The sequence below is a fragment of the Struthio camelus genome, chromosome 26 (assembly GCF_040807025.1).
Source record: "Struthio camelus isolate bStrCam1 chromosome 26, bStrCam1.hap1, whole genome shotgun sequence".
NCBI classification, from domain to species: domain Eukaryota; kingdom Metazoa; phylum Chordata; class Aves; order Struthioniformes; family Struthionidae; genus Struthio; species Struthio camelus.
In genome coordinates, this window is record NC_090967.1 from 4,263,870 (window position 1) to 4,289,564 (window position 25,695).

Genomic DNA, 25,695 nt, shown 5'->3' on the forward strand with positions numbered 1-25,695 from the left:
GCCGTCGCCTCCGGGAGCGCAGCGCATCTCTCCAGGGCGACCAGGGATGAGACGGCAGCAACGGCCGGCAAGGACAAAGCAGCTAGGAACTTGAGACCCTTTTCAGGACGGCGACGAGGGCAAGGCGCAAGCGCTGGCAGCAGCCTCACCGGGACAGACGCCGCGGGAAAGGGCGGTGGCCCGAAAGCAGGGCCAAAGCGAGAAAACCCAACTCCTTCCCAGACCCCGGATTTTTTCCCCAAATATCAGGACTTTCCCCCAAACCTCAGGGACCTTCCCAAAAGCTCCAAGACCTTCCCAGATCCCAGGACCTTGCCCAGACCCCTGGGTCTTTCCCAAAATGCCTGGACCTTCTCAAACTCTCAGGGACCTTCCCTAGACCCCCGGGACCCTCCCCAGGTTTCCCCCCTCGGAGAGGCGCAGGGGCTTCTGACACCGCACCGAAGTGCACCAGGGCTGAGTCGTGCCGCAAGGCCCTCCCTGATCCCCCCCCCCAACCCTTCCCAGCCTCCAAAACGCCCCCGGCAGCCCCAAAAACGGCAGCGCCCCAGGACCAGCACCGAGCATCCCGGTACCCACCGGGCTCCCTCGGCCCCGGAGCATCCTGCTGCCCCAACCCTGCCGGGAGAGCGTCCGCCAGCATCAGCCACCTCCACCACGGATAACAACAAAAAGCCTCCCCGGGAGCGAGTGCAGGTACCAGCGGGGACCTCTCGCGCCGCTGGGGACCAGGCGGCCGCGGCGGCCCCGGGTTCAAGGAGCCGGGGCCCGGTCCTGCGCCGCGGCCGCTCTGCCCCGGCTGGCCGCAGGGGAGGAAAATGAGTTGCAGCCGCCCGCCGAAGCGCCCCGGGTGGGGACCGTCCTGCCCGCTCCCGCGGCATGAAACCAGGCGGCCGCCCCTTCGCGCAGCAACGTTTTTATTCTGTTAAAACGAGAGGGCCCAGGGCTCGCTCCCGGCGAGGGGCAGCGGGACGGGCAGGGAGTTTCCCTTCGCCTCCCCGCAGAGCGCCGAGGGCGAACCGAAGCGGAAGCAAATGAAAAGGGTATTTGTCACCCTCCGACGAGCCACGGCGCGAGGAAAGCGGGGACCCAGGAGTCCGGGGCCCAGCACCCGGGCGTCAGCGTCCCGCTGGGCGAATGCGCTCATCTCGAAGGGCCCCGGGGAGACGCTTCCCCCTGCGGCAGCGCCCACGAGGTGCCCGGGGGCATCCGCAAAGGGCTCGGAGCCGCCGGCCAGGGAGCGCGGGGGAGAGATGGATCCAGCCAGGGAGCAGGGAGAAACACGAGGGCGCCGGGAAGGTCAGAAGGCCACGTGGAGCCACAAACCACATTCGGAAAAGACCTTTCCAGCACCTCCGAGACCCTGCATGGACCAGTCCGCCCGCACTGGGGCCAAGGAGTCCCAGGGAAAAGGCACAGCAGGAGGATGAGGAGGGCCCGACCTGCCGGAGCTCAGCCCAAACCCTCCAAACCTCCAACAAAACGCTAGAAACTCCCCAGGGAGAGGGATGGATTTTGCAAACGGTGAGCTGCCGCGAGGCTTTCAACGAGGTTTCTCCCCAGGAGCGACCCCGGCGGGCAGGGCGATGCTGCAGCGCAGGGCAGCAGGCAGAGACGGAGATCCCGGACGGAGAACGGCCCGCGAGAGGAAGGAGACGCCCGTGGGGCGAACGTGGGGCTGGGAGCTCAGCCGCTGCCCGGACGGCCCACGAGAAGGCAAGCGCGAGCGGAGACCGTGCCCAGCATCTCCCGGCTCTGCGTGCCCTGGAGCATCCCTCGTCTGCTGCCGTGCGGCGAGCGCAGCATCCAGAGGCACGAGAAGACTGCAAAAAAACAAAAAAAAAAAAGCATGAAGATAGCAGACCGCGAGCCCCAGCCTGGGCAGTTTATCAGTCTGCTCAAGTCCTCTACTGCTGCTACAAGTCAGAGCAGAAATAGCCTTGGGCCAGGAGCAGGGGGGAAATGTCGGCCAGAGGTCCGAAAATTGAAAATTGGAGAAAAGAAACATCGAGGACGTTTGCTGAAGGCTCTCAATGGACCAGCTCCTCGGACGAGGAAGGGGCAGAGACACAGAGGTTTCTACAGCGCTGCCTCCCGCGTTAGCACAAACGAAGGATTCGGGAAAGACCAACTAGGCCGAAGGGATACCGGGACGGCGTGCCGGGACCACGCTCCTTGGCAGCCACATCGCTACACTAAGAGCTGCTGCAATCTGCTACTGCTCAGGCCAGTAAAGCTGCTCCGGGCAAATAAGCAAAGCTGGGCCATGGGGGGCTTGGTGTCCCTTCCCCGATGGGCCCCGCGCGCCTCCGCCTTCCCTCCCGACCCGGCGACGCCGGGGCCCGACCTAGCGGATGCTGCCGTCGCCCTCGCCGCTCTGCAGCTTCTCCCGCTCGATGGACCACACCAGCTCCTGCACGAACTTCATCTCCGAGGCCACCTGCTTGGCCAGCGCCTCGTAGTGGTTCTCCAGCTTCCGGTAGCGCCTCTTGAGGCCGTTGGCCACCTGCAGCACGCTCTTGGTCTCCTCCTGGGCTTGCTTCTTCAAGGCCTCCGTCTTCTGCAGCTCCTGCCGGATCTGGCGGAGGTCCTGGCTGATGCTTTCATTCTCCTCCTTGTACCACGACTCCTTCTCCTCGTAGATGGACAGCAGGGCCTCGATGTCCTCCCGGAAGGACTTCTTGTTCCTCTCCAGCTCCCGGAGGCTCTCCTCAGCCGTGGCCACCTCTTCCATGACCTTGGAGAAGCGCTCAAAGTTGATGTAGGTGTTGTTCGGCGGCATGCTGGAGTGAGATTTGATGGTGTACTCCTTCAGGCGCGTGGTCTTCAGCCGGCGGCGCTCGGGCTTCTTGCCGTTGTCTTCGTTGCGGACGTTCCTCCTCTTGATCACCTGCAGAGGAGAGGGACGGCCGGCGTCACGCACGGCTGGCGTCGTGCACGGGGCACAGCGGGAATGGGACCACCAGCTCGTCCCTCTGCCCCCACCTCCGGGACAGGGGAACGCAGCCGCCAGCGCTGCCCCTGCACGAGGGGCTTCAACTCTTCAGCGACGAAACTCTTCAGCTCCAATTGGGCTCAAAGAGCAGTCGAGAGCTGCAAGCTCACAAACATCCCCCCAACCTCTTGGGTAACTTCTTACCTTAATCCAAGGATGCTCCAGGCTTTGAGCTATAGTCATCCGCTTCCTGCAACGACAGCAAGGCTGTGATCAGCAGGACAGAGGTTTAGCTGCCCTTTTCCTAGTTAAAACAGGGCCTGGAAAACTCAGATTTTATTGACTTTGGGGCACAGCCTCACGGATGAGTCCAGACAGATGGACAGACAAGCTCACTGTACTCAGAAGCAAACCTACAACAAGCCTACAAGAGGCAGAAAATGAAGAGCTAAAGAAGATGGGAAAAGGGATAAGTAGGATTTTTAAACTCCCAGCACAAGAGACGGACAACGGCCTTCGGGCAGACGAGTCGGGGCAGCAGCAGGCAGCACAGTCGCTCAGCTCGGTGCCCCAGCAGGGATAGGAGAGATGGGGCCACCCTCGCACGGGCCATCAGGGACACAGGGACCATCCGCCCCCCTCCCAGGTTAACTCCCATCTGCGCCCAATCTCCTACTTGGGATCCTTGACAAGCAGGCGCCGGATGAAGTCCTTGGCCAGCTCGCTGGTGTTGCTGAAATACTCCTCGTCGAAGTCGTAGTTCACGGCGGATATGTTGGTCAGGGTCTCTTGCTTCGTTTCCCCCAGGAAGGGGGAGGCTCCGCTCAGCCTGCGGCGAGAGCGACTTGTGAACGCCCCGAGCAGCCGACACGCTGCAGCGCCGTCCCCTGCCGTCACCGGGGCCGCAAGCGAGTCCGGGGCAGAGCTGCGCACGGGTGTCCCAGCTCCCTGCTCTTGCACGGATCGCCCAAACCCCGCTTATACTCACAGGATGTACGTGATGACCCCAATGCTCCTGGAAGAGAGGGAAAGACGAGGTTACGGTGCTGCCGGCAGATCGACACTGCCTGGTTGCAAGGATGTTCAGAAGAGGGCTCACTCACCACATGTCGGCCTCCAGCCCCAGCGGTTCGTAGTTCACTATTTCCGGGGCTTTCCAAGGAAAAAGGGGAGAGAAGAGACTTATTCGGGGGGAAGAATCCAGCCCCCGCGTCCCCACTAATGTGCTCAGGCACTGCCTGGCCGGGGGGAGCCCCCACTGCTCTGGGGGAGAAGGGCTGGCACAGGGCCGTCGGCTCTGCCCGGGCTGAGCCACGCTGGCAGCTTCCCAAATTGCAGGGAGATTCCCCGCTTCCGTAGCCCAGGGGATGCTTGGGATCTGCTCTGCTCCGGAGGGGCCGGCTGCTCTGCCCACCCTGCTGCGTGTTCGCACAGGTTCAGGCAGGATGAAGCCAGCAATGCAAAAAAAAATCACAAGGGGTGGTTTGAGAGAGGCGAAACCTGGCAGATTGTTGGAGACAGAGAAAGCAGAGACTTCGCTGCATGCTTGGCCAGGACACTCCTCCGCAGGCGTCTGCCACGGGGCAGGATGGACCTTGGGCCACTCACTGCGGCGCCTGCACGTCCCCATGGACAGCAGAGATTTGGTGGGGGGGGGGGGGTCCCGATATCCCTTTCGTTCCCGACTCACAGGGCTTCTTCTCCAGGGCTAAGACAAAGCTTTCAGAGCCCAGAAGAGCTCTGCACAAGCAACGCCTGCCCAGGACTCACCTACAAACTCCGGGGTCCCAAATATGTTTTTGAACTCGTTCCCAGCTTCAATCTTGTGGGCGATGCCGAAGTCGATGAGTTTGATGCGAGGGTTTGGCACGTTCTTGTCCAGCAGCATGATGTTCTCTGGCTGCAGAGGAAGAGGAACAGGCATTTATGGCCCCGGTCGTGCTGGCTCCCCAGCCCCACGCTCGCCCACAGGAGCCTCGCAATGCCCTGGGCACCTTTTCCCAACCAGTAAAAGGTGGGAAGGTGGAAGGATGTCTCTGCGACCAGCATCACAAGCACACACCAAAGCGATGGACAGGCAGGGTCACTCCACCAGGGCAAACAGGACCGCTCCGCATGAGCGGAAGTTGGCCTAGGTGGTGGTCTTCACTTCCCAGCTGTTAAACACGGGACCTTGATGCCTCCCCACGTCCCATGAGAACTAACAGAGAGCATCCGGACGCAGCCACAGGCAGGAGCTCCCACCCCGGGGTCCAGAGCTCACCTTCAAGTCAAAGTGAGCAATGCGCTTGGAGTGCAGATAGTGCACGCCGTCCAGGATCTGCTTGAGGAACTGGGTGGCCTCCTCCTCTGTCAGGGACTCCTTCTCGGCCAGGAAGTCGAAGAGCTCACCGCCTGAGACCAGCTCCAGGATCAGCACCACATCCGTTTTGTTCTCGAAGATGTCGTGCAGCGTGATGATGTTGGGGTGCTGGATCTCCCGCAGGATGTCCACCTCCCTCTCGATCTCCTCGCGGCTCACGCCCCGCCGGCTCGACGACAGCCGGCGCTTCTTGATGAATTTGGCCGCGTATTCCAGGCCCGTCTTCCTCTCCCGGCACTTCCGCACGATGGCAAACTGGCCACTGCAGGAGGCAGGGAGGGGGTGAGATGAGAAGACCTTCTGCATCTCGCGTGCCAGGAGCCACCTTACAGCAGGGTCTCCAATGCAGCGAGGACGACCAGCTACGCCACGGGGACGCTGCGCTTGTGCAGGAGGAAGCACGATTCCCCCAGGCCTGCTGGGATTCGGGGCGCTCCCATACACAGCCAAAAAATCCCTTGTGCTCAGCTGCCCACGCAAAACCCTGCTCCTGCAGAGCCCAGAGCAGGCTAAAACCCAAAAGCCTTCCTACGGGGACTCTCAAACAGGCTTTTGGGGCACCCCAGATCACGCCGTTTCGCTCCTCAGCCCTGTATCTCGCCTCCTGCACGCACCACCCCGGCTCAGCAGGAGCCGGCTCTTAAATCCCCGCGGAGCGGCACGGCGTGGGACGGAGGAAGGAAATTCCTTGCGAGAATGGGGCAGCTGCGGACCCGTCCCAGCGGTACCCGGGCAGCTGCAGATGCTATTCTCACCCTCGGTCGTGCCCATCTGCCCACGTTTTAGGCAGCCCCTGCCTGCAAGAGCGGCTGTCGGAGGGCAGAGCTCGAAACCCAGCGGTCCCCAGCTGCCCGAAGCTTTGGTGGAGCAGGGGGAGGGCAGAAAAAGAAAAAAAAAAAAAAAAGCCTGAAATAAGAATAAGTGCAGAGCTGACGGCCTAACTCACGGATATTTCCATCAGGAAAATCTGCTACCAGCCCCAGGCAGCAGGGCTGGGATGAGGACGGGGCTTTTTGTGTTTACAGGTGTTTTAAGAGCAGGGTTGGGTCGTTGCTGCTGGCGCCGGCCAGCGTCGCCTTTACAGCAGGTAACGGCGCGCTCGGGGCCGGCTCCCAGACGCCGCCGGGATCCCGACTCCAGCACCCGTGCACCCAGCCGAGGGCCGGGGCTGCTGCTGGCGCTCGTGCCCGCCGGTCCCCAGGCGCGTCCCTCGCCCCAGCACCCCGCGCTCCCTCTGCGAGGATGGAGAAGGGCCCTTTAACGGGGCCTTCCTCGGGAGGAAGAGCTCCTGCTCCACGTTGCAGCGCTGCTCCACGTCCCGTCCCCTCCCCGCGGGCCCGGGACGTCCCGGCCATTGGCCATCTCCCCCCCGGCATGCGGTGACGTGACGTCTCCGTCACCGGCCGCCGCTCGCCCGGACTCAACGCTCCTTATAAGGCCTGGATTCGGGTCGGAGCTGACCAAACCGAATCGCTGCCAAACCCGGAGCCCCCCAGTTCGACCTCCCGGCAGCCAAACCCTCGCGGGGAGGAGGGGGAAACAGGGCTGTTAAGCGCTTGAAGTCGATGCCGCTTGGGAAACGCAGCGATAAGGTCACTTTGTCCCCACCGCAGGCAACGAAACACTCACAAGCCACGGGGACGCCGAGAGGCACGGCGGCTCTCGGGGTGAGGGGCGCAGCTGAGCGCGGCCAGGCCCGGTCCCCAGCGGCCCCGGGCCAAACCTCACCCCCCCCTTCCTGCCCCTTCGCCAGCCCCGCGACAGAGGCGGCGCAGCGAGGAGGACGAGGGCGCGCGGACCTTGCTCCCTGCGGGCAGGGAGCCACGAAGACGCCGCAGGGCAGGCTCGGAGCTCGCCTGCCCCCAGCACCTTTTCCCCGCTCTCTTTTTTAACAGCGGGCACAGAAGGATGCAGAAGACGGGCACAGAAGGATGCAGAAGACGGGCACAGAAGGATGCAGAAGACGGGCAGAACGACCCAGGGCGCTACAGCATCCCGCCACCCGGGGTACCGAAGCAGCTCAGCATCGTGTTTGCAGCTCGATCCCAAGCACAGATAAAAACCCGCATCCCAGGGCCCCGTTAGCCTCCCGGACCACGAGCAAAACGCGACCCCCAAGGGGAAAAAGGACTCAAACCAAACCAACCAGAACCCCTTTTTAAAGCGACGCCGAAGCCGTCGGAAAAGTTCCCACTGAACAACGATTTTCGAGCTCCTGAGAAGCAGCTCCGGCACCGGTAAGCGGAGAAAGCCCCGCTCTGGAGCCGCGGAGATTCGAGGCAGACCCCGGGCCTGCGCAGCGCGCCCAGGGCTGCACGGAGCTGGCACGGGCTAACGTAGCGCTCGGGGATCAAACTAACGAGCCAAGCGAATCCGCATCGAGACGCATGCCCACATGCCCACGGCTTTTACACACCGGATGATTAAATCCCATTTGCGTGGACTGATTCACAGCAGGATTTGTCCCGCTCATACAGAGCGACTGAGGCACGGATGAAAAATGCCAAGAAGCCACAAGCGCCAGCCCAGCGGTCCCAACCAAACTGGGCCACGACGGGAGGGAGAAGCCAAGGCTATGCTGAAATAGGAGCAAGCGTTAACGTTAACGAACGCGTTTTACTGGCACCAGGAGCGCGTCGGCAGCACCACCGCTCCGGGGAAACCCCGCTGCCTCGGACGCGCGGAGGCAGCTCCCGGCACGCGGCGCAGGAAGACCACGAGGTCCGTAGCGGCAGGACGAAGCTCGCGGCTTTGCAGCCCCGGCAGGAGAAGCGTCTCCGCGTTCGGCCGAGCCGGCGCGTGGTTTCGGCACAAGGAGCGCAGCCACCCGCCGCCGCTGCTCCGAGAAACGCCGGGAGCCGAGTAAACCGCTCACCTGCCCAGCTCTTCCCCCATCTCGTAGTAATCCTCCACGTTCTCCTGCCGGAAGGTGGACATGGCTGCGGGGACCGACGCAGCGCGGCCGCTCCTCGGAAAGCTGAAATTTTCCCCGATTTCATATGCAGGAGGAGATGTTGGAGAGGAGCTTCAGATCAGCACTTGAAAGGAAGAGATAAAACGGGGGTTTTAGGTCCCGGCCGGGCGCAGGTGACCCGGCACCGCCGGACAAGCAGCAGAGCCTCGGCGTGATGCCGCAGCACCTCCACCGGCAACGAGCCGCCGGCTACGGCCAATCTCGCCCCGTCCCACCAACGGGCGCCAGTCGCGCAGCTCCTGCCCTACCCCACCCCATAGCACCCCCCTCCCTGACCACCCGTCACCCAAGACCACCCTATAGCCCCCAAACCCAGAGCCGCTACCCCAGCCCACCCCACAGCCTGAAGATGTGCACCCCCTTCGCCCCCGCGCTGCACCCCATAGCGCCCACACCCGTAGCCGGTGCCCCAGGCCAGCTGATAGACCCCAAATTCGGAGTCCTCTGCACCCCCCCCCCAATCCTCAGTCCTACCCCACGGACTGCAAACCCACGGTTCCCAATCTCACTCCCCCACCCCCATCCCCAGGCCCTGCCCCATCCCATCACCCCCAGCCCCAACGGCTGCTGCCTCAGCCCACAGTCGCCAGCCCCATCCCATCACCCCCAGCCCCACAGCGACTACCCCAAACCACCCCAGCCCCATGGTCCCATCCCGTCCCATCACCCCAGACCCACGGACACTGCCCCAGCCCGTCCCAGACCCACGGTCCCATCCCGTCCCATCACCCCAGACCCACGGACACTGCCCCAGCCCGTCCCAGACCCACGGTCCCACCCCACCCCATCACCCCAGACCCACGGACACTGCCCCAGCCCGTCCCAGACCCACGGTCCCACCCCATCCCATCACCCCAGACCCACGGACACTGCCCCAGCCCGTCCCAGACCCACGGTCCCACCCCACCCCATCACCCCAGACCCACGGACACTGCCCCAGCCCGTCCCAGACCCACGGTCCCACCCCATCCCATCACCCCAGACCCACGGACACTGCCCCAGCCCGTCCCAGACCCACGGTCCCACCCCACCCCATCACCCCAGACCCACGGACACCGCCCCAGCCCCACGGTCCCACCCCATCGCCCCCAGACCCACGGACACTGCCCCAGCCCATCCCAGACCCACGGTCCCACCCCAGCCCATCGCCCCCAGACCCACGGACACCGCCCCAGCCCGTCCCAGACCCACGGTCCTACCCCACCCCATCACCCCAGACCCACGGACACTGCCCCAGCCCATCCCAGACCCACGGACACCGCCCCAGCCCGTCCCAGACCCACGGTCCTACCCCACCCCATCGCCCCCAGACCCACGGACACTGCCCCAGCCCGTCCCAGACCCACGGTCCCACCCCAGACCATCGCCCCCAGACCCACGGACACCGCCCCAGCCCGTCCCAGACCCACGGTCCCACCCCACCCCATCACCCCAGACCCACGGACACCGCCCCAGCCCCACGGTCCCACCCCATCGCCCCCAGACCCACGGACACTGCCCCAGCCCATCCCAGACCCACGGTCCCACCCCAGCCCATCGCCCCCAGACCCACGGACACCGCCCCAGCCCGTCCCAGACCCACGGTCCTACCCCACCCCATCACCCCAGACCCACGGACACTGCCCCAGCCCGTCCCAGACCCACGGTCCCACCCCACCCCATCACCCCAGACCCACGGACACTGCCCCAGCCCATCCCAGACCCACGGACACCGCCCCAGCCCGTCCCAGACCCACGGTCCTACCCCACCCCATCACCCCAGACCCACGGACACTGCCCCAGCCCGTCCCAGACCCACGGTCCCACCCCAGACCATCGCCCCCAGACCCACGGACACCGCCCCAGCCCGTCCCAGACCCACGGTCCCACCCCACCCCATCACCCCAGACCCACGGACACCGCCCCAGCCCCACGGTCCCACCCCATCGCCCCCAGACCCACGGACACTGCCCCAGCCCATCCCAGCCCCACGGTCCCACCCCATCGCCCCCAGCCCCACGGCCGCGGCCCCGCCGCCCCCCCACCCCCACCTGGGCCCGCCGCCGCCGCCCGCGCCGCCGCCGCCGCCGCCGCATTCCAGCACTGCCGCCCGCCCCGCCCCTCGGCGCCCGCTATTGGCCCGGCCGCCGGATGACGTCACCGCCGCACCCGCCGCCTCATTGGCTCCAGCGCGCTAACGGCACCACGCCCTTTCAACGCGGTGGGGGCTCCGGCCTCGCCGCCGCCTCCCCCGGGTCCCCGCGCCGCCCGCGGGCCCGGCCGCTCCCCGCCGCCGCCGAGACCCACGCGCGGCGGGGGCCCGGCCCAGCTGCGGAAAAACCTGCCGGTTGGGTTAGGCTGGAAGCGAGAGGCCCTGCAGCCGCCGCCAGCGCCCCAGGCGGGCGCAGCTGGGCCGGGCTGGGCGGGGTTTTGGGTTTTTTTTTTTGGGGGGGGGGGGGTTGATTTTGCCCCTGCCTCCCCCCCCCCCCCCGAGCAGCCCCTGCCCTCCTTTCCCCGGGCCACGCAGGTGCGAGCGTCTAAGGCAGAGCCACGCTGCAGCACTGCTGCCAGCGCCCGAAGTAGGCTGCAGCTTTGCGCCATTGCAGGGCAGGCGCTCCCGGGCTGCCCTTCGACTGCTTGAAAGGGCAGATCTCTAGTCACTGATCTCTGTGACTAGATGCACCGCCTCCCCATCCTCCCGCAGGGACCTGACTGACAGGCTACAGGTCTCTGAAGCCTGGGGACCGGCCACCCACCCCTCTGAAGCATCATCTCCCCTTCTCCGTGACAAGCCTAACAAGGTCAAACCCAACTACGTTACCACCCAGACACCCTCGCGTACCTGCTTCGTTCCCAGCCTGCTGCCTCTCCACCTCTGCTCCTGGCTTTCTAGGGGCCTCATACTTAGATACGCTCATCTTTGAGGATAAAGCCCAACTCCCCTGCAGCATCACCACACCAAGGGCTTGGCCCCCGTACTATGCGGCCCCTGAGCTGCTTTCCTGCTCGGGGTGGGTTACACAAGCCTGTCTGCATCCCTTGTCCCATCAGCGCAGCATCTCTGGTACCTTGTGAGGTTCCTGACAAAGCGGGCGAGCTAGGCAATACAGACCCAAAGCACTGTGCGCACATCCAGTCTGTCACTGGCTTCCTCCCAGCAGGAGCCCACTGCCACCTAGCGTTCGCTTTGCTCCCCAAGGAACAGGCTTCATAGCCTCTTCCCATGTAGACAGTCTCCCTGCAACCCCTTTTAAAGTTAAGTTTGGAGCAAACAGTTTGAAGCAATGCAGCTCTCGAGGAGCCCTAAGCACCAATGCTGGCCAGGTGACTGACAGAGCAGGCTGCCGCCAACAGCAGCCAGACAGCTTGGCTGCTGCTTTAGGGGAGCCACACGGCTCCTGCAGTTTAATACCCACCAAGAAATTCTGCCCAGCTTCCAACCCACTCCAACCAGGTTATTATCTGCACGCTGCAAAAAAGCTTCTGACAAGTTAGACACTTTTGTCACAGATGTGACTTTCCTGCTCAGTTTAAAAATTGAAACAAGCAGCTCAGATGCTCTCCGAAGCTTCCCGGACCTTATTCCGGGACTGCTGTGTGCTTATTTTACCAACACACTGGAAGCCAGCCCAGTTCACGTGGCCTCTAGTGGCACCCAGCAGGGTGAAGAGCGATGCAAGGCCCTTTACAGAAGGCCAACAGAGGCCTCAAACAGCCTGCCTGCAAAGAGCTCAGCAGCAAGAAGCAGGAGGGCCCGTCTCCTGCTAGAGAGCACCTCCTCATGAAGCAAATCAACCAGGAGCCTATATGAATATTCATCACCATATCAAATTTATTATCCCAGTGGCACTAATACATTTGTTGATGTTCATGATGACAATCACACTGCACAAGATCTCCCTGCCTTCTAGTTTCTGCCCAACCAGAAATCCCGACAACCCCTCCCCTGAAAACCCACTACAGGCCATTAACCCAAGCAAGTCCTCTCAATGCACTTAACTTGCTTTGCTTGGTTTGCAATCAGTTGGGCATCGTTACCCCCTTTTTGAGAAATAAGAACTGAGCGCGCCCCTGTACCCCCCCCACCTTCTGCCTGTCATACACACCCCCAGCAAAATAAAGCAGAGACGCTTTTCCCCCATGAGTCAAATAAATATGGAACCAGGCAACTCTAGTTGCATCAAGTGGAAATGTTTTTAGTTACAATGGCACCGAGTGGGGCCCCAGATGAGTCATGTGCAACACAGAAACCTATAAGGCTGAATATCAATGCTTTTTTGTTGAAAGTCTCAAATCGCTATGAAACTGATTAAGTATAATGCAAAGAGATGGTCACTGCAGTCTACCATTTGCCTGCTGCATTGGTGTTATGCTAGTTAGTTTTTTCAGAGTCCAACAACAGTGACTGAGTGATGTTGGGGCAGGTGGCTTTTACAATTTGTCCAGGAAGTTGTCCAGTGCAGGGATACCCTCCTTCAGCCCTTTGCGTTTGCGGGTCTCGGCAACGACCTGATAAGGACGGCTAGCGCTGTCAAAGGGGTCCCCGGGCAGGATCTGCCAGTGGTCAAACACACACTGGGGGAAAGCCTGGCCACCTGTGTTAGATCTCAAGTCAGCTGTAAAACCTGGGGGGAAGAGCACAGCGGTGAGTTTGAATGAGCGAGCTGAACATGTTTTAACATCACCTCTCTAGCAGGGCAGATGTGCTGTACCAACAGCATGAACCTATCCCACTCCTCAGTTACAGAAGCCTTGCAGTCCCATTTGTCCCCCTTAGGTCACCAACAGCAGATCTTCCAGAGAACTCCAGGATAGTACCCAAACCCAGGGATGTCAACTGCAGGGCACCCAACAGCCTGCACCCAAACTCTCCTCCAGACTACCTTGCTGTTAGAGAACTGTACGTGAGGCATCTCCTCTGTGTGCAGCATTAGCTGTCAGAGATCAGCAAGTATCGCACAAAAATTGCTGTGCTCCCAAGAGAGCCCACCCCCAGCACAAAGCACACTTACCAAAGGACTCGTTGACAGGCAGGTAGGCCTTGACCACAAACATCGGGGTGCCAGCCACCTGGGACTCCTCAAAGACATGGCCACGCTTCCTGTTCAGCACACCATAGATGCCACCAACTACCTGCTCAGGGCACTGCAAGAGAAGTCAGTCAGGACTGCACACCGCCTATTTACATCTTCCTCACACCAACTCTCCTGAAGCTCTAGGCTGAGCAGAAGTTCCTTACCTGGATTTCCACAAGGTAGATGGGCTCCATGAGTCTGGGCTGAGCAGTGAGCACACAGGCATACAGACACCTCCTGGCAGTGGGAATGATCTGCCCACCTCCACGGTGAATAGCATCAGCGTGCAGGGTCACGTCATGCACATCAAAACGAACAGCACGCATGTTCTCCTCACACAGGACTCCCTAGGAAAACCAAGCAACGCATCAGGGAACAGTGATGTCAAGAGACAGCAGGCACTTTTTTTTTGCTAGGACACTCTGGTTCTTCAGCTTACTGGCATTCTTAGAAAATGGGTCCTGGAGCAGAGAGCACAAGCCCACTTCCCTTGGCACACTAAGAAGCCACTAAACAAGCCATCTTGCTTGCCTAAGAGTTAAGAATCAGCTACTCCTGCCTCTGAGTCACCACTGCAGCTTTTCAGAGACAGCTCTTTGAGCTGCTGAAACCATCTATTGGTGTCTTTAGGCCATAGCTCCAAAGTTCACATCAGCAGAAGTGCTGCAGCATTCCACGACTTTGCCTACTGCCTGGCCTGAAGCTATCAGCCCAGCAGTAACAGAGGTAGGTGCTGCCCCTACCTCCTTTGTAGCCCACTGGAAGCCAGCCACCACGCTGTCCTTGATCTCGTTCAGGTACTGCACTCCTTTGGTGATGTCAGTCAGGATGTTGGGGCCAGTGCCATCAGGACCAAAGCACCAAATCTTCCTGGCTTCAGTGACATCCCACTCGTACTTCTCAGCCAGGTAGCGAGCTCGCTGTTTCAGCTCCTGGCGGGCAGAGACCTCACCCTTGTCGATGTCCTCAGCCAATCCATCAGGGAAGGGCCTGGCCTTCATGTACAGCCTGTTGTGTTTGTTGGGGGACTTGGAAAGGCACATCACATTGGATTCCTCGCTGACTGTCTCACGGTAAGACACGACAGGATCAGATTTCTGCAGTAACAAACAGCACAGTAGAGAACATCAGCGAGCCACCAACTCAACTGCAGCTCACCAGACACCAAAGCTGCTGAGCTCTGATCTAGCTCTCCAAACTATCATTACTTAGCCTTCAACAGCAACCATCATTGGAAGTAACCTTACATACGAGGCACTTGCAGATTAGTGCCAACAAGCAATCCACACTGCTTCACAGGTTATGTAGCCAAAGCAGCAGGAACCAGCCAGCAGTAATCAGATTAGGAGCTGTTTCTCTCCGCCTCACACTCAGCTGCACCCACTACAGCTAGAATTCTTGAACTGTCACTGCAGTGAACCGTCACCTCAGAGATTTGCTCCTTTGTGAAAAGCAGTTGCAGAGACAAGCAGCACTATCCGTTTTCTCAATCCGGGAGCTTACAAGCTGAAGAGTCATGCTGCTACTTCAGCCCCTCAGTCTGCAGGGATGTAGCAGCTGTACCTTAATAGGAATGCACGCATGGTCCTCTTCCAGGTCCTTCAGGCAGATCTCCAAGTGCAGCTCCCCTGCACCAGCAATAATGTGCTCTCCAGACTCCTCAATGATGCACTGAAAAGACCGTTTATGCAGCAGGTGAGACGTTTGACTGCAATGCAATGAAAACTCTTGCACTTTAAAACCCATCGCTTGTCTGATGGTCTTGAATCTTTGTCTTTCAACCCATGGAGCTACCGAACTACTTTTAGATGCGCTCTCCACTGATCTGGAGATTACCCAGACTAACTACCCAAAACGTGATGAATACTGTGTTCTCTCCCACTCTGCTCGGGGTTGGGACCAACACTCAACTCAGACCTGTTCTGCAAACAGTCTCCTGCAACCAGCCGTCCTCTGCCTAGTTCAAGGGCAAAGGACAGCATGTGACTCCCAAACACAGGTCTGTTGTGTCAGCAGGACTAGGGTTTCTCTTGTCCCCGAAAACGTTTCGGGTACTCACCTGCACCATAGGGTCAGACTTGGCCAGACGCTTCAGTCCTTCCACTAGTTTGGGCAGGTCGGCTGGGTTCTTGGCTTCAACAGCCACCCGCACAACAGGGCTGACACTGAACTTCATGACTCTCATGTTGTGAGCGTGCTCAAAGGTGGTGATTGTTCCAGTCTTCACAAGGAACTGGTCGACACCAACCAGACCAACAATGTTACCACAAGGCACGTCCTCAATGGGTTCAACATAGCGGCCCATCATGAGAATGGTCCTGATGAGAGAGAAGGTTGTTTTACTTGAGTTCAGAAGATGAGGTCCCACGAGGCAGCATCCTGGAGCTGTGGCAGTAAGCTTGAAGACAAAGGCCAACTGCTTTGCCCTGGCCTCAGAGATAAGGCTACACCTACGATGCAGTACTGGGAACACAAATCTAAGTTACAGCTCCAGGCACGCTCCACCCAGCTATAACTGACCTTTGGATTGGCTTCAGGTACAGATCCTCCTTCTTGCCAGGTGTGTAGTTTGGTCCCATGATTCTGACTTTCAAGCCAGTTGAGACAAGACCAGAGAAGACACGGCCAAAAGCATAGAAACGTCCCTTGTCAGAGGTTGGCACCATTTTAGAGATGTACATCATCAGGGGCCCTTTGGGGTCACAGTTCTTAATACCTGGGAGAAAGCAGCAGAGATTAACTCAGTTCAGCACCGTCTCTACCATTTGGCATATCCCCAAAGTCCCATCTTCCCTCCTTCCCCCTACCAAAGTCACAATACTGTACTGTACCCGATATTGCCCCAGCCTACTTGCTTCTGTCCTGATGGCTTCCATCAGCAAGGAAGATCAGATCTCCAAGAGGTCATTTAAATTAATATAGGCCGAGTCTGAGCCTTTGACATACAGCCTGGCTACTCTCCAGTTACTTAGCTAGCTTAGCTCTCCAAAGCAAAGCTGCTAGCTAGTGAGAGCTTGTTTGAGCCACACTAGAAAGGCTGCAGATGCAAGCATTACAGCAGCTACCGAGCGGTACTCGGAGAACAAGAGGCCCGTCATACCTATGGCAGCCTCATCATCAGGGGGTCCTTCGTACAGCAGCTCACAGCGGTACTTCTGGGCTGTGACAGGAGAAGGCAGGTGAATGGTGATCATTTGCAACAGGGCATCTCCAGCAGGCAGCCAACGCCTCATTACAGCCTGAGCAGAGATCAGAGGAGTAAGACCTGGGCAGATGGTTCAGAACCTAACAGTTAACCTTCCCTTTCTCACCCCCGCCCCGCAAACTACAGACAGTACCTTTCCACGCAAAGGGATTTTGCGGCTGCTTGACAAGGCTACACAGTTTGAGCAGCCCAACTGCTAGTCTCTTCCCCACAGACAACTCAGGCAAACCTCACCTTCAGCAGTGGTTTGCCCTCTTTGTCCTTATCTTCACTATCAAGCTTGATGTCCAGCTTCTCAATCAGTTTAGCTGCCTCCTCTTTCTTGAAGTTCATGATTGCGTCAAAAACCTGTAACAGAACAAGGCAGAAACGTCTCAAACGACCTACTTTGCAGGGGAAGCAGCACAAGTCTCTAAAGAGAATCTGCATTCTTGCCCATCACCCAGTTAAATCTATATGGGGGCCAAGACATATAGTTGCCTTTACAAACACCAACTAACAGTTTCCTTGCCTGCACAGGGTAGCGAGCTAAGCTTGTGTCAGATACTTAAATTTCTTCAAACAAACAAGTCAGGTCAAAGTGAAGAAATTTTCCATCATCACACACTAATAAAACCAGAGAGCGTAAGGCACCAGCAAAGGCTGGGCCCTTAGGAACCCACCTTGAAGATGGGGTCAAGGATGAGCTGGCAAAAAGTCCTGGGCAGTTTCTTTCCATCAGGGCTGGTAGCAGATTTGCTGAACTTGCCAGTAGCAGGATCAAAGTACCTGGAGAAAGAATTAAGTCAGACAAGCACCCACGCCCAGTTTCACTACTGAAGAGTGGCTTGTTCTGCTTAGCTCAGGAGAGAGAGGAAGGGTCACCGAGTAAGAACTGCTTTCAGACCTTTCCATCACTCCCAGGCTTTCAGAGCAGAGCAAAACGCATTTGCTCGTCTTGCCGAATCACCATCCCTTCTCCATTTGTCTACTTGTTTCTTTTTCACTAAGGACTTCGGGGAAAGGCTGTTCTTTGGGCCAAAACTAGTATAGGGACCAAACCATACAGATAGGGTCCCACAGACGCAGCCATCTCCTCCATCTTTAGCGATCATCTACAATGTTGGGTCACAACCATACAGAGCTGATCTGGAATTAAGAGCAGCCACAATTACTCACCTGTCTCCCCACAGCTTCTTCATCATGTCCTCAACTTTCTTGGCACGCTCAGTTGGATTCAGTTGGGCCTCACCCTTGGCAGCGAACTTTGCAACATACATCTCAGCAAATTGTTTCAGAGTGAAAGCCCAGCCGTGCAGGCCAGAACCAAAGCCAACCGTACCAAGCACTGGATCAATCTGAAAGATAATAGGACAGCAGCGTTACACAGGAACAGCAGCAGCTCTTACAGCCACAGGTGGCAAACCACACAGTGCTACAGTAGTCAAACCTAGCCTTTCACAAGGGGCGATCAGTATGGCTCCATAAGGAAAAGCTTCTGGAGATGGAGCTTCAGAGCTACAGGACCCTTGAGCAGTTCTACTGTGACAGCATGGCGCACACACACAGTTTTGTGGCGCAGAACTAGGTCAGTTCTGTTACCTTAACCAGCTACCTACTTAGACACTCCACCAACTGCTACATCTGTGGGCAGGTAAGACTAAGAATTATCAACAATATATTAAAACCTACAGACAGGAACAAAATATCACATTCCCCTCAGCACCTCCAGCCAGCAGCCCTGCTCACTACTCAGGAAGTTATGAGAGCCGAGCTCTGACAATTCAGAGCGTGAAGGAATTCAAACACCGACTGGCCTTCCATTTCAGGACACAGCCGGGGGAGTTATGCTGAGTAGGAGTCTAGGATCTCACGTCACCTGACATCACATCTGTGATGTGGGCAAGCAAGTGTCCTACAACACAAGGGCACATTTCATACTGAGAGAGAATACTTTCTTGTATTTACAGTCTATCTGCTCTTCTATCTGCCCTTGTATTATACTAATACAAGGGTTAGAAAGAGAGCTAGCAAGAGCCCCACACCAGGGCAAGTGTGGGCAGTTTCGCCAGATGATTATTCCAGTTTCCCTTCTCCATTTGAAAAAAAGAACAAACTGCTGAAAAGCCACAACTGCTCCTGCTTGCTAGGGCCCTACTTCAAACATAATATTCACAGCCCTCCGCTTACCATGATATTTCCCATGGGACCACTTTCTCCTTCTCCGTACGTGGAGATAATGACGTTCACATTTTCCACAATGCGCTGGAAGGTCTGGTACAGCTCTTCAGGCTCCAGCTGAAGTTCCAGCAGCGCTCGGTCCATCTTGTTCATCATTAGAACAGGCTTGATCCTCTCAGCAATGGCCTGACGCAACACAGTCTCTGTCTGCACGCATACACCTGTCAGACACAGGGGAAGGAGTTAGCACCGTTTCTGAACTTGCCTGACGCACTCCAGGGGCACCTGGTTGCCGAACACCTTACCAGAGACGCAGTCGACGACAACCAGGGCACCATCAGTGACACGGAGAGCAGCAGTGACCTCTGAAGAGAAGTCCACATGTCCAGGAGAGTCAATTAGGTTGATCAAAAAACCAGAACCATCCTTGCTCTGCTTGATGAAGGCCAAATCGTTTTCAGAGAGCTCATAGAATAAAGAGATAGCTCTGAAATAAAAGAAAAACTAATAAAAATGGTTATCTACTCTTTACCCTCTCCAGTCCTTAGAAAGCAAATACAGCAAATATAAGCTGCCTGTCCTGCACAGAGAGCTGCACTTGGGCTTAAGGCTTTCCTACAACGTATTCCTAAGATGCCAGTATGGTGGGTGCTTACAAGTTTAAGCTAAAAACAGCACAGCTTATGCCTTTCTGAAATCCTAACCTCCTCTAGCTCCATACAACCCAGAGGACACAGCGTATGGTTTCTTTTGGTCCAGTATTTAAGCTTTTCTAATAGTCCCAATCCCCTTTTTCATCCCTTTTATGCCCATTAGGGGTCGTCAAACTGGTTAACAGTCCAGTACGCTCCACTAGTGATTTTGTCAGGGGTACTGCCAGAGATGCTCCAGACAACAACGGCTGCTCGCACGCGGTCTCAGGACTGCATCCGCGGGACTCCAGCGAACATGAGCCACGCTAAACTGAGCTAGTGCTAAAATGGAAGGCTGAGCACATCCCTTTCCCAGGGGCCATCAAGATAGCACTTTATGATTCACCACAAGTAAATCAATACTTGCTCTTTCATTTAAGCAGTCCTCACGACAAGGAAGAGAGAAGCTTCTCAACTAGACTAGACTAGAGGGAGCCTGACAGTCTCTTCTTTCATCTCGTGACCAAAACCAGGTCTAGGGCTCAAGGCACTCTCGAGGTCAGACCATGTACCAAGAGCACTAAGGCCCTTGAAGGAAGGGAACTCACGTTGACTTGATAGTGATGCACCTTTCCTGCTCATCTTTTCTCGTGTCAGTGAAACGGGTCTCCCCCGCACGGGCAGAGGCAATGATACCAGCTTTGCAGACCAGAGAGTCAGTCAAGGTTGATTTGCCATGATCAACATGGGCAATCACAGACATGTTTCTGATGTTGGCCTTTTTGTCCATGATGGCCCGTATCTGGTCTACTGTGAAGTTCACCTTAAGGTAAGGGAGAAAAAGAAAAACGCAGCATATGTAAAAACAGCTTCAGCTCTTCCAGGAGCATCAAGCAACAACGTCAATACCTGGCGTTGCCAAGTTTAGTCACACTGACGTTAATTCTGCTTGCACAGCCAGCGTTATAAGACAACCCACAGGAAGAACTTCAAGGGCATCACAGACGCGAATATTTTGGCGAGGAGGGGTCTGGGCCAGCAGGGCAGGCACTCAGCAGCCCTCGGTGCCCTACAAACTGCGGCAGTCTCCGCATTTCCTTGACGGAAACCGCACTGAAGCCGAAGCCGCTTTCTCAAGGAGCCCCTCAGCAGAGCCGGTCTCTGCTCCACGCCGCGACGTGACAGCTCGGCACCCAGGTGCAGCTGCCCCTGCCCGGGCCGCAGCGTTACATAAGACAGCCGGCGCCCGCCGCAGAGCCCCCGATCCCGGCGGCAGCACCGCCCCGCCGGCGGCTCGGCCCCGGTGCCACATCACCGCCCCCACCCCCCCCCCCGCCGCGGGGAGGAGGCGCTGCCCGGCCGGGCCCCAGCGGCGCGGCCGCCCCAGGACGGCTAACGAAGGGCCCTGCCCGGGCCGGCACAGCGAAACGCGTCCCAGGACCCCCCCCCAAGCCTCCACCCCCGCGACAAGAGCCCGGAGTCCCCCCGGGGGCGCCTCGGCCCTCTTCCCCCCGCTCTCGGCTGCGGCTCAAGCCGGCACCCACGGGCGGGCCCGGCGCCGCAGGCCCCTGCCCCCGCCGCAGGCCCCGCGGCTGCGCGGTCGCAGCCATCCTGCCCGGCGCGGCGGGCGCGGCGGCCGCCCAGCCTCCCGGCGCGGCGGCGGGGCGCGGGGCCTCACCATGGTGGCGGATGGCGGCGGATTCTCCGGGGCGCGGGGGGGGTGGTGCAGCAATGGCGGCGGCGACGGCCCTGTCTCGCTGGCGAGCGCAGAGCGGGCGGAAGAGAACGCTGACGTCAACCGCCCCCTTCTTATACGGCGGCGCCGGCTGAGGGGCGGAGTCGGTGGCGCCGGCGCGCCAGGCGCATGCGCTGAGGCGCCTGTCTAGCCCTCCGCTGTCGGGAGGCTCGATGGTTGGGAGGGCTGTTCCGCCGGGGCGGGGACCACGTGGCCGCGCACCGGCACCAGCCCGGGGCCTGCGGGCGGGGGGGGGAGGTGAAGGGGAGCAGACCGGAGCGGGGCTCCCGCATTGCCAGTGCTCTGCTCAGGCGGGGCGGGGGCAAAGCCCCTCCCCACCTGCCGCCAAACACCGGCATGTGAACGGGAACCCGGACCAGTATGGCCCGTGGCAGCAGAGCGACCCCAAAAACGGAGCTGGTGCGAGGGCTGGGGCCTGCACGGGACGAGCAGGGCCTGGCCTCGGACACCCGGGCAGGGTACCGGGCCTGACGCTGCCTTCACACCTCCCTCCCGCCATCCCCCTGCTGTGGGGCCACTGGTGCCTGCCACCACTGGCCCCAGGGCCCCCGGCATGGTGCTCGCTCCCAGGGGCTTCGCCAGCCGTTAAACACGCCACGAGAGAAAGCTGTGCGCTGCCGGGGCTGCTGTCACCGCCTTCACGTCGTCCCCAGTCATGCCACGCGCTCGAGGAGCCGCTACAAAGTCAGTGAGGGCTCCTCTCCTGCCAGCAGGAACCCTGCCACTGATTTCATTAGAGAGCAACCGAACCCTGGGGGAAGCCTTTCTTGGTTCGCTCTTACCCCGAGAACATGTTACGGCAGAGCGAAGCATGTACCTTGGTCTGTACAGGGCAGAGAAATAAAAGAGGTAACAACAAATTAAAGAAAACGAACAATTAAAGCAGGTGAATGTTCTGCTTTTAAAATCTGTGGGCAATTCCTTGCTGGCATTAAAAATGCAGGTGACGTTTTCTTTTTTTTCTATGGAAAACTTAAGTTTTCCTCTCTTTTTCCCTGATTTTCCAGGGGCTGCGCTGATTTGCATCCCGAGCATTAAGGAGCGGTTGGTGAGCTCAGCTGTAAATTGCAGAGCATTTGGGGCCGATTCATCAGCGCTGTGATCCGAGTCCTGCATCGGTGGCCCCTGCACCTGCAGGGACTCGTGGCACGCGGCTTCCTGCCCGGGGTGCGAAATCCTGTCGTGGCCTCCAGGATCAGGGCGACAGTGCCTCACCTCGGGTTCCCGTGCTCTGCAGAGCGAGACCTATCGAGAACAAAGTGCGAACAAACCCCCGCTGCAGCACATGCTTTATGCCCTCACGCGAAGACCTGGCAGCCGGGCGCGCAGCGAGGACAGAGCAGGGGGAACCGCCTGCGCGAGGCTTTCGGGGGGGGGGGAGGCTCCCCTGGGCGGACTGCAGCCGCCCCCTCGCAGGGAGGCAGCAAGGGCAGAGCCATGCAGGGAAGGCTGCGGCGCCTGGCGGGCTGCAGCTAAGCCCGGCCATCGCTGCAAGGCTGCTGCCTGCACTGCAATGTCACTGCAGGGCCTCTGCTCTCACTGCAGTCCCCTGCCCTCGCTGCAGAGCTCTGCTGCAATCCCCTGCCCTCGCTGCAGGCCCTGCCTGGCCCCCGGCAGCCCCCGCCGTCCCCGTCCCCAAATGCCATTTCTGCGGTCGCTCGCTCCGCTCCTGCCCCCCCCCCCGCCGCCCTCCGCAGGGCCCCCGCGCTGCGCATGCGCCAGCCCGGCCGGCGGAGGGGAGGGGGCAGCGCCGCAGCGCCCCCTGCGGGCGGGGAGGGAGCGCTGCGGGGCCGAGCGTGCCCGGTTCCCCCCCCCCCACCCCGGGGGGCGCTGCATCCCCGAAACGTGCCCCACAACGCCCGCCGATGTCCCCAGCCGTGTCCCCGGGGCGGCTCCCGCCACTGCACCACGACAGCAAGGGTGCCGGCGAGGCGCGCGCGAGGCCGGGGCTCTCGCCCCGCTGCCGCCGGCCGGAGGGCCTGGCCCGCGTCCCCAGCCGCCCCGGGGGCTGGCACGGCTGGCGATGGCACGGGCCCCCAGCGCCTGCGCTGGGCAGGACGAGGGGTACGGGCTGTAGGAGCCCTGGAAAGGCCACGCACCTCCTTGCCGCGCTCCCAAGCCACGCCTGGCTTGAGCGGGATGCGGAGGGAGGGGTGTAGCTGGAGGAAGGATCTGCAGAGCTGCTCGACTCCAGCTGGGACCCCAGGGGCCATAGCCAGTCCTCTGGTGAGCCAAAAGCACCCATCCAGCTGCCTTGCTCTTCCTTTGGTAGCTGACACGCGCAAGATCTTCGCCATCGGCTGTCCCTGGTAAAGCTTCACGAACCCACAGCTCTCTTCCAAACTTCGCTCCTACGCCAGGAGGTCTCTAAGAAGGGCCTGACATGCTGGTTCAGCCATGGGTGTATGTTCTTTGTCTCTCAAAGTGCCCTGCAAAATCACTGGGTGTTCACATTCTACCTTTTAGAGCAACAGTAACGAGCAGCCATCCTGCAGACGGTCTCAGACTGACACAAATGATTCCTCATGCTCCGGCAGAGATGAAGCAGGGATAATTCGATGGAAAGACATGGAACGACTACACAGGGTGAGAGAAGACCCAGTCTGCAGTTTTAGGAGGACTCCCTCATCTCCAGTGCAGGAACAAAGGCCAAAATCCCTTCACTTTGTTTTAGCAAATGGGAAAACTGAAGCGCTACGCGGTGAAGAGAATTACCTGAGCTAAGATCAAATTAAAAGGAGACTGAGAGCGAGGGCAAGTAAAGAGAGACTCCACAGCACAGCACAGCAGGATGCAACTCTCCATCTCCATACCATAAATATTTTGCATCTTTTTTTACGTCCTTCTCTTCAGCATCATAGAAGACTGTTGCTTTACTTCCATCAGCTGCAACATATTAAAAAAAAAAAAAAACCTCTAATAAATCCAAGCCACTTTGTCCCCAAGCCACCTCGCCAGGCAGCTCAGGTCGCTGCCAAATTCCCAGCACATCCCCAGCCCACCGGTCCCCTCCACTATCTGCGGTGCCCAGGGAGTTGCCGGTGGAGCTACGCCAGGAATCACCTTGGCCCCGGGAGGCTGTGAGCCCCGCGCTCCCCTTGTGACAGGATGAGTTATCAGCTGTTGGGGTTGCCACAGCAACCGTTTGAATTTTTTAGCACCAATGCTGGCTTTTGCCAGACTGGAAGGGGAGGCTGGGGAGCCTGATTAACATGTTGGCCTGCCTGGGAAACTAGCCCATTGCCTTTTTGTTTAATTGGCCTGGGGGACTGATGACAAGAAGGGGAAAGTGCTGGAAAGCCTCCGTCTCCTCCAACGGCACGGGGTCTTCGGGGACCGTCCCCTCTCGTGTACATCCGGGCGTGATGGGCCATCACAGCCCGCAGGCGCGCAGGTGCCCAGGGGCTCTCTGTTGTCTCCTGGTAATTCAGCCTGAAGTTGCCTGGATGTAGTTGCTCGGCCCACGTGAAAGGGACTGTGCTGGGCGCTCGTTCCTGGCCTCACGCTTAGAAACGGAGCACCCAGATCCCAGCGGGAAAAGAGTGACTTGCAGGCAGGTTTCAGCTGGGGAGAACTCATTTCTATCTACACATAAGGCGTTTTTAGCAGGGACGGGTTCTTGGAGGATCAGCTCCTCCCTGGGCACCTAGAAATATGGAGAGAGACACTGACCTGGGGGTTTCTGGGGCGCCGTCACCACGGGGCGGTCGGTTCCCAGCTGCAGCGCCGGGTGTCTCAGCGACGCAACGCCGCGTGCTCGGGAGGGCGCCGTGTCGGGTGACAGCATCACAGGAGTTTCTGGAGGCCTTGGTCCCTCAGAGCAGAGGCAGGGGGTTAACGGCCCCTGGAATAAGCGGAGTGCTCGTTATTGGTGTATGCGCAAGCGTCTGGCAGCTCTGAGGCCTGCGACTGAACAGCAAAGCCTGAGATAAGCAAGTGGAGGCTGCTGCCGAGGGAGAATTAGATTTGTGCCCTTTGTTTTCCTCTGACGAGGAGGGATCTACAAGCTGTCAGGTTCCTTTGGGTTTTTTTTTCCCCTCCAGAGGGTTTTTAACCTTAGAAATGCCTGTTTCAGCTGCCTGCTCCCCAGAAAACACCTTCCAGGCAAACTACAGGTGACCAGACCCAACGTCCCCGTATTTTAGGCCATTTTCAGAAGTGGGGGCAAACAAAAAACCTGCCCCTTCCCTGGGGTGACCGCAGCCGGACGCGGGCAGGCGCCTCCGGTTCAGGCCACCGCCGTGCCCACGAACGAGCCCGGGCCTCGAAGGAGCGCGTGGAGGTTCGGGCAGGGGTCAAGGCCACAGGACAGGCCGCCAAGGGCGCTCCCGCTGGCCCCGGGGCCTGTACCCCGGTTGGGGCCTGTACCCCGGTTGGGGCCTGGTGCGGCCTGCCTGCCCCACGGCCATTTTGGGGGTGCTGCGCATCGCTCCCTGCCCCCCCCCCCACCGTGGGCACACCCCTCCCCACCGGCTCCCCTCCTGAAGGGCGGCGACCCCGGGAGCCGCCATCGCTGCTCCACCCCCCACCGCCGCCCCCTCCTCCGGTAACGCTGCCGCCTCCCGGCTTCCCGGGGCGCTGCCCCTTTAAGGCAGCCGGGAAGGCGTGGCCGGGCGG

At 59.5% G+C, this 25,695-nt stretch overlaps 2 protein-coding genes, 1 long non-coding RNA gene and 1 other non-coding gene across 5 annotated transcripts; all 4 read right to left on the minus strand.

The window, feature by feature from the left end:
* Positions 1-900: 900 nt before the first annotated feature.
* Positions 901-10,396, minus strand: DAPK3 (death associated protein kinase 3). The gene is made up of 10 exons (XM_068919961.1): positions 10,302-10,396; positions 8,173-8,335; positions 5,199-5,559; positions 4,706-4,835; positions 4,039-4,087; positions 3,924-3,950; positions 3,612-3,764; positions 3,140-3,185; positions 2,348-2,890; positions 901-1,823 (listed from the first exon to the last, which is right to left on the minus strand). Exons 2-9 carry the CDS (start codon positions 8,232-8,234, stop codon positions 2,348-2,350), a joined length of 1,371 nt encoding a protein of 456 aa, XP_068776062.1. The 5' UTR covers positions 8,235-8,335; positions 10,302-10,396; the 3' UTR covers positions 901-1,823.
* A 1,662-nt stretch (positions 10,397-12,058) lies between these two features.
* On the minus strand, positions 12,059-21,239 carry EEF2 (eukaryotic translation elongation factor 2). 2 transcript variants are annotated; one of them, XR_011136392.1, is made up of 15 exons: positions 21,001-21,130; positions 19,931-20,145; positions 18,996-19,177; positions 18,700-18,911; positions 17,689-17,867; positions 17,193-17,298; positions 16,765-16,878; positions 16,426-16,564; positions 15,846-16,041; positions 15,385-15,643; positions 14,889-14,996; positions 14,069-14,422; positions 13,490-13,672; positions 13,263-13,417; positions 12,059-12,875 (listed from the first exon to the last, which is right to left on the minus strand). XR_011136392.1 is itself a non-coding variant. In XM_068919959.1 (15 exons), exons 1-15 carry the CDS (start codon positions 21,001-21,003, stop codon positions 12,682-12,684), a joined length of 2,577 nt encoding a protein of 858 aa, XP_068776060.1. In that variant the 5' UTR covers positions 21,004-21,239; the 3' UTR covers positions 12,059-12,681. The 2 variants fall into 2 exon arrangements, 1 of the variants encoding a protein (XP_068776060.1); XM_068919959.1 differs by having other exon boundaries at positions 13,263-13,395; positions 21,001-21,239.
* On the minus strand, positions 17,068-17,134 carry LOC138062391 (small nucleolar RNA SNORD37). Its single transcript, XR_011136442.1, has one exon. It is a non-coding gene; the product is annotated as a small nucleolar RNA SNORD37 (small nucleolar RNA).
* A 2,369-nt stretch (positions 21,240-23,608) lies between the features above and the next one.
* On the minus strand, positions 23,609-25,663 carry LOC104145762 (uncharacterized). Its single transcript, XR_011136393.1, has 3 exons — positions 25,549-25,663; positions 24,751-24,987; positions 23,609-23,964 (listed from the first exon to the last, which is right to left on the minus strand). It is a non-coding gene; the product is annotated as an uncharacterized lncRNA (long non-coding RNA).
* Positions 25,664-25,695: the final 32 nt, after the last annotated feature.

Excerpts from the sequence above, each read along its gene's own strand:
- DAPK3 (XM_068919961.1), bottom strand. The coding sequence starts at position 8,234 with ATGTCCACCTTCCGGCAGGAGAACGTGGAGGATTACTACGAGATGGGG. Across the intron at positions 5,560-8,172 it reads ATGGGGGAAGAGCTGGGCAG|TGGCCAGTTTGCCATCGTGC; the intron begins GTGAGCGGTTTA and ends TGCCTCCTGCAG. Across the intron at positions 3,186-3,611 it reads CTGCTTGTCAAGGATCCCAA|GAAGCGGATGACTATAGCTC; the intron begins GTAGGAGATTGG and ends CTGTCGTTGCAG.
- EEF2 (XM_068919959.1), bottom strand. Across the intron at positions 17,299-17,688 it reads AAGAAGCTGTGGGGAGACAG|GTACTTTGATCCTGCTACTG; the intron begins GTGAGTAATTGT and ends TTCTTTCTCCAG. Across the intron at positions 13,396-13,489 it reads TCTACCTTGTGGAAATCCAG|TGCCCTGAGCAGGTAGTTGG; the intron begins GTAAGGAACTTC and ends CTTCTCTTGCAG.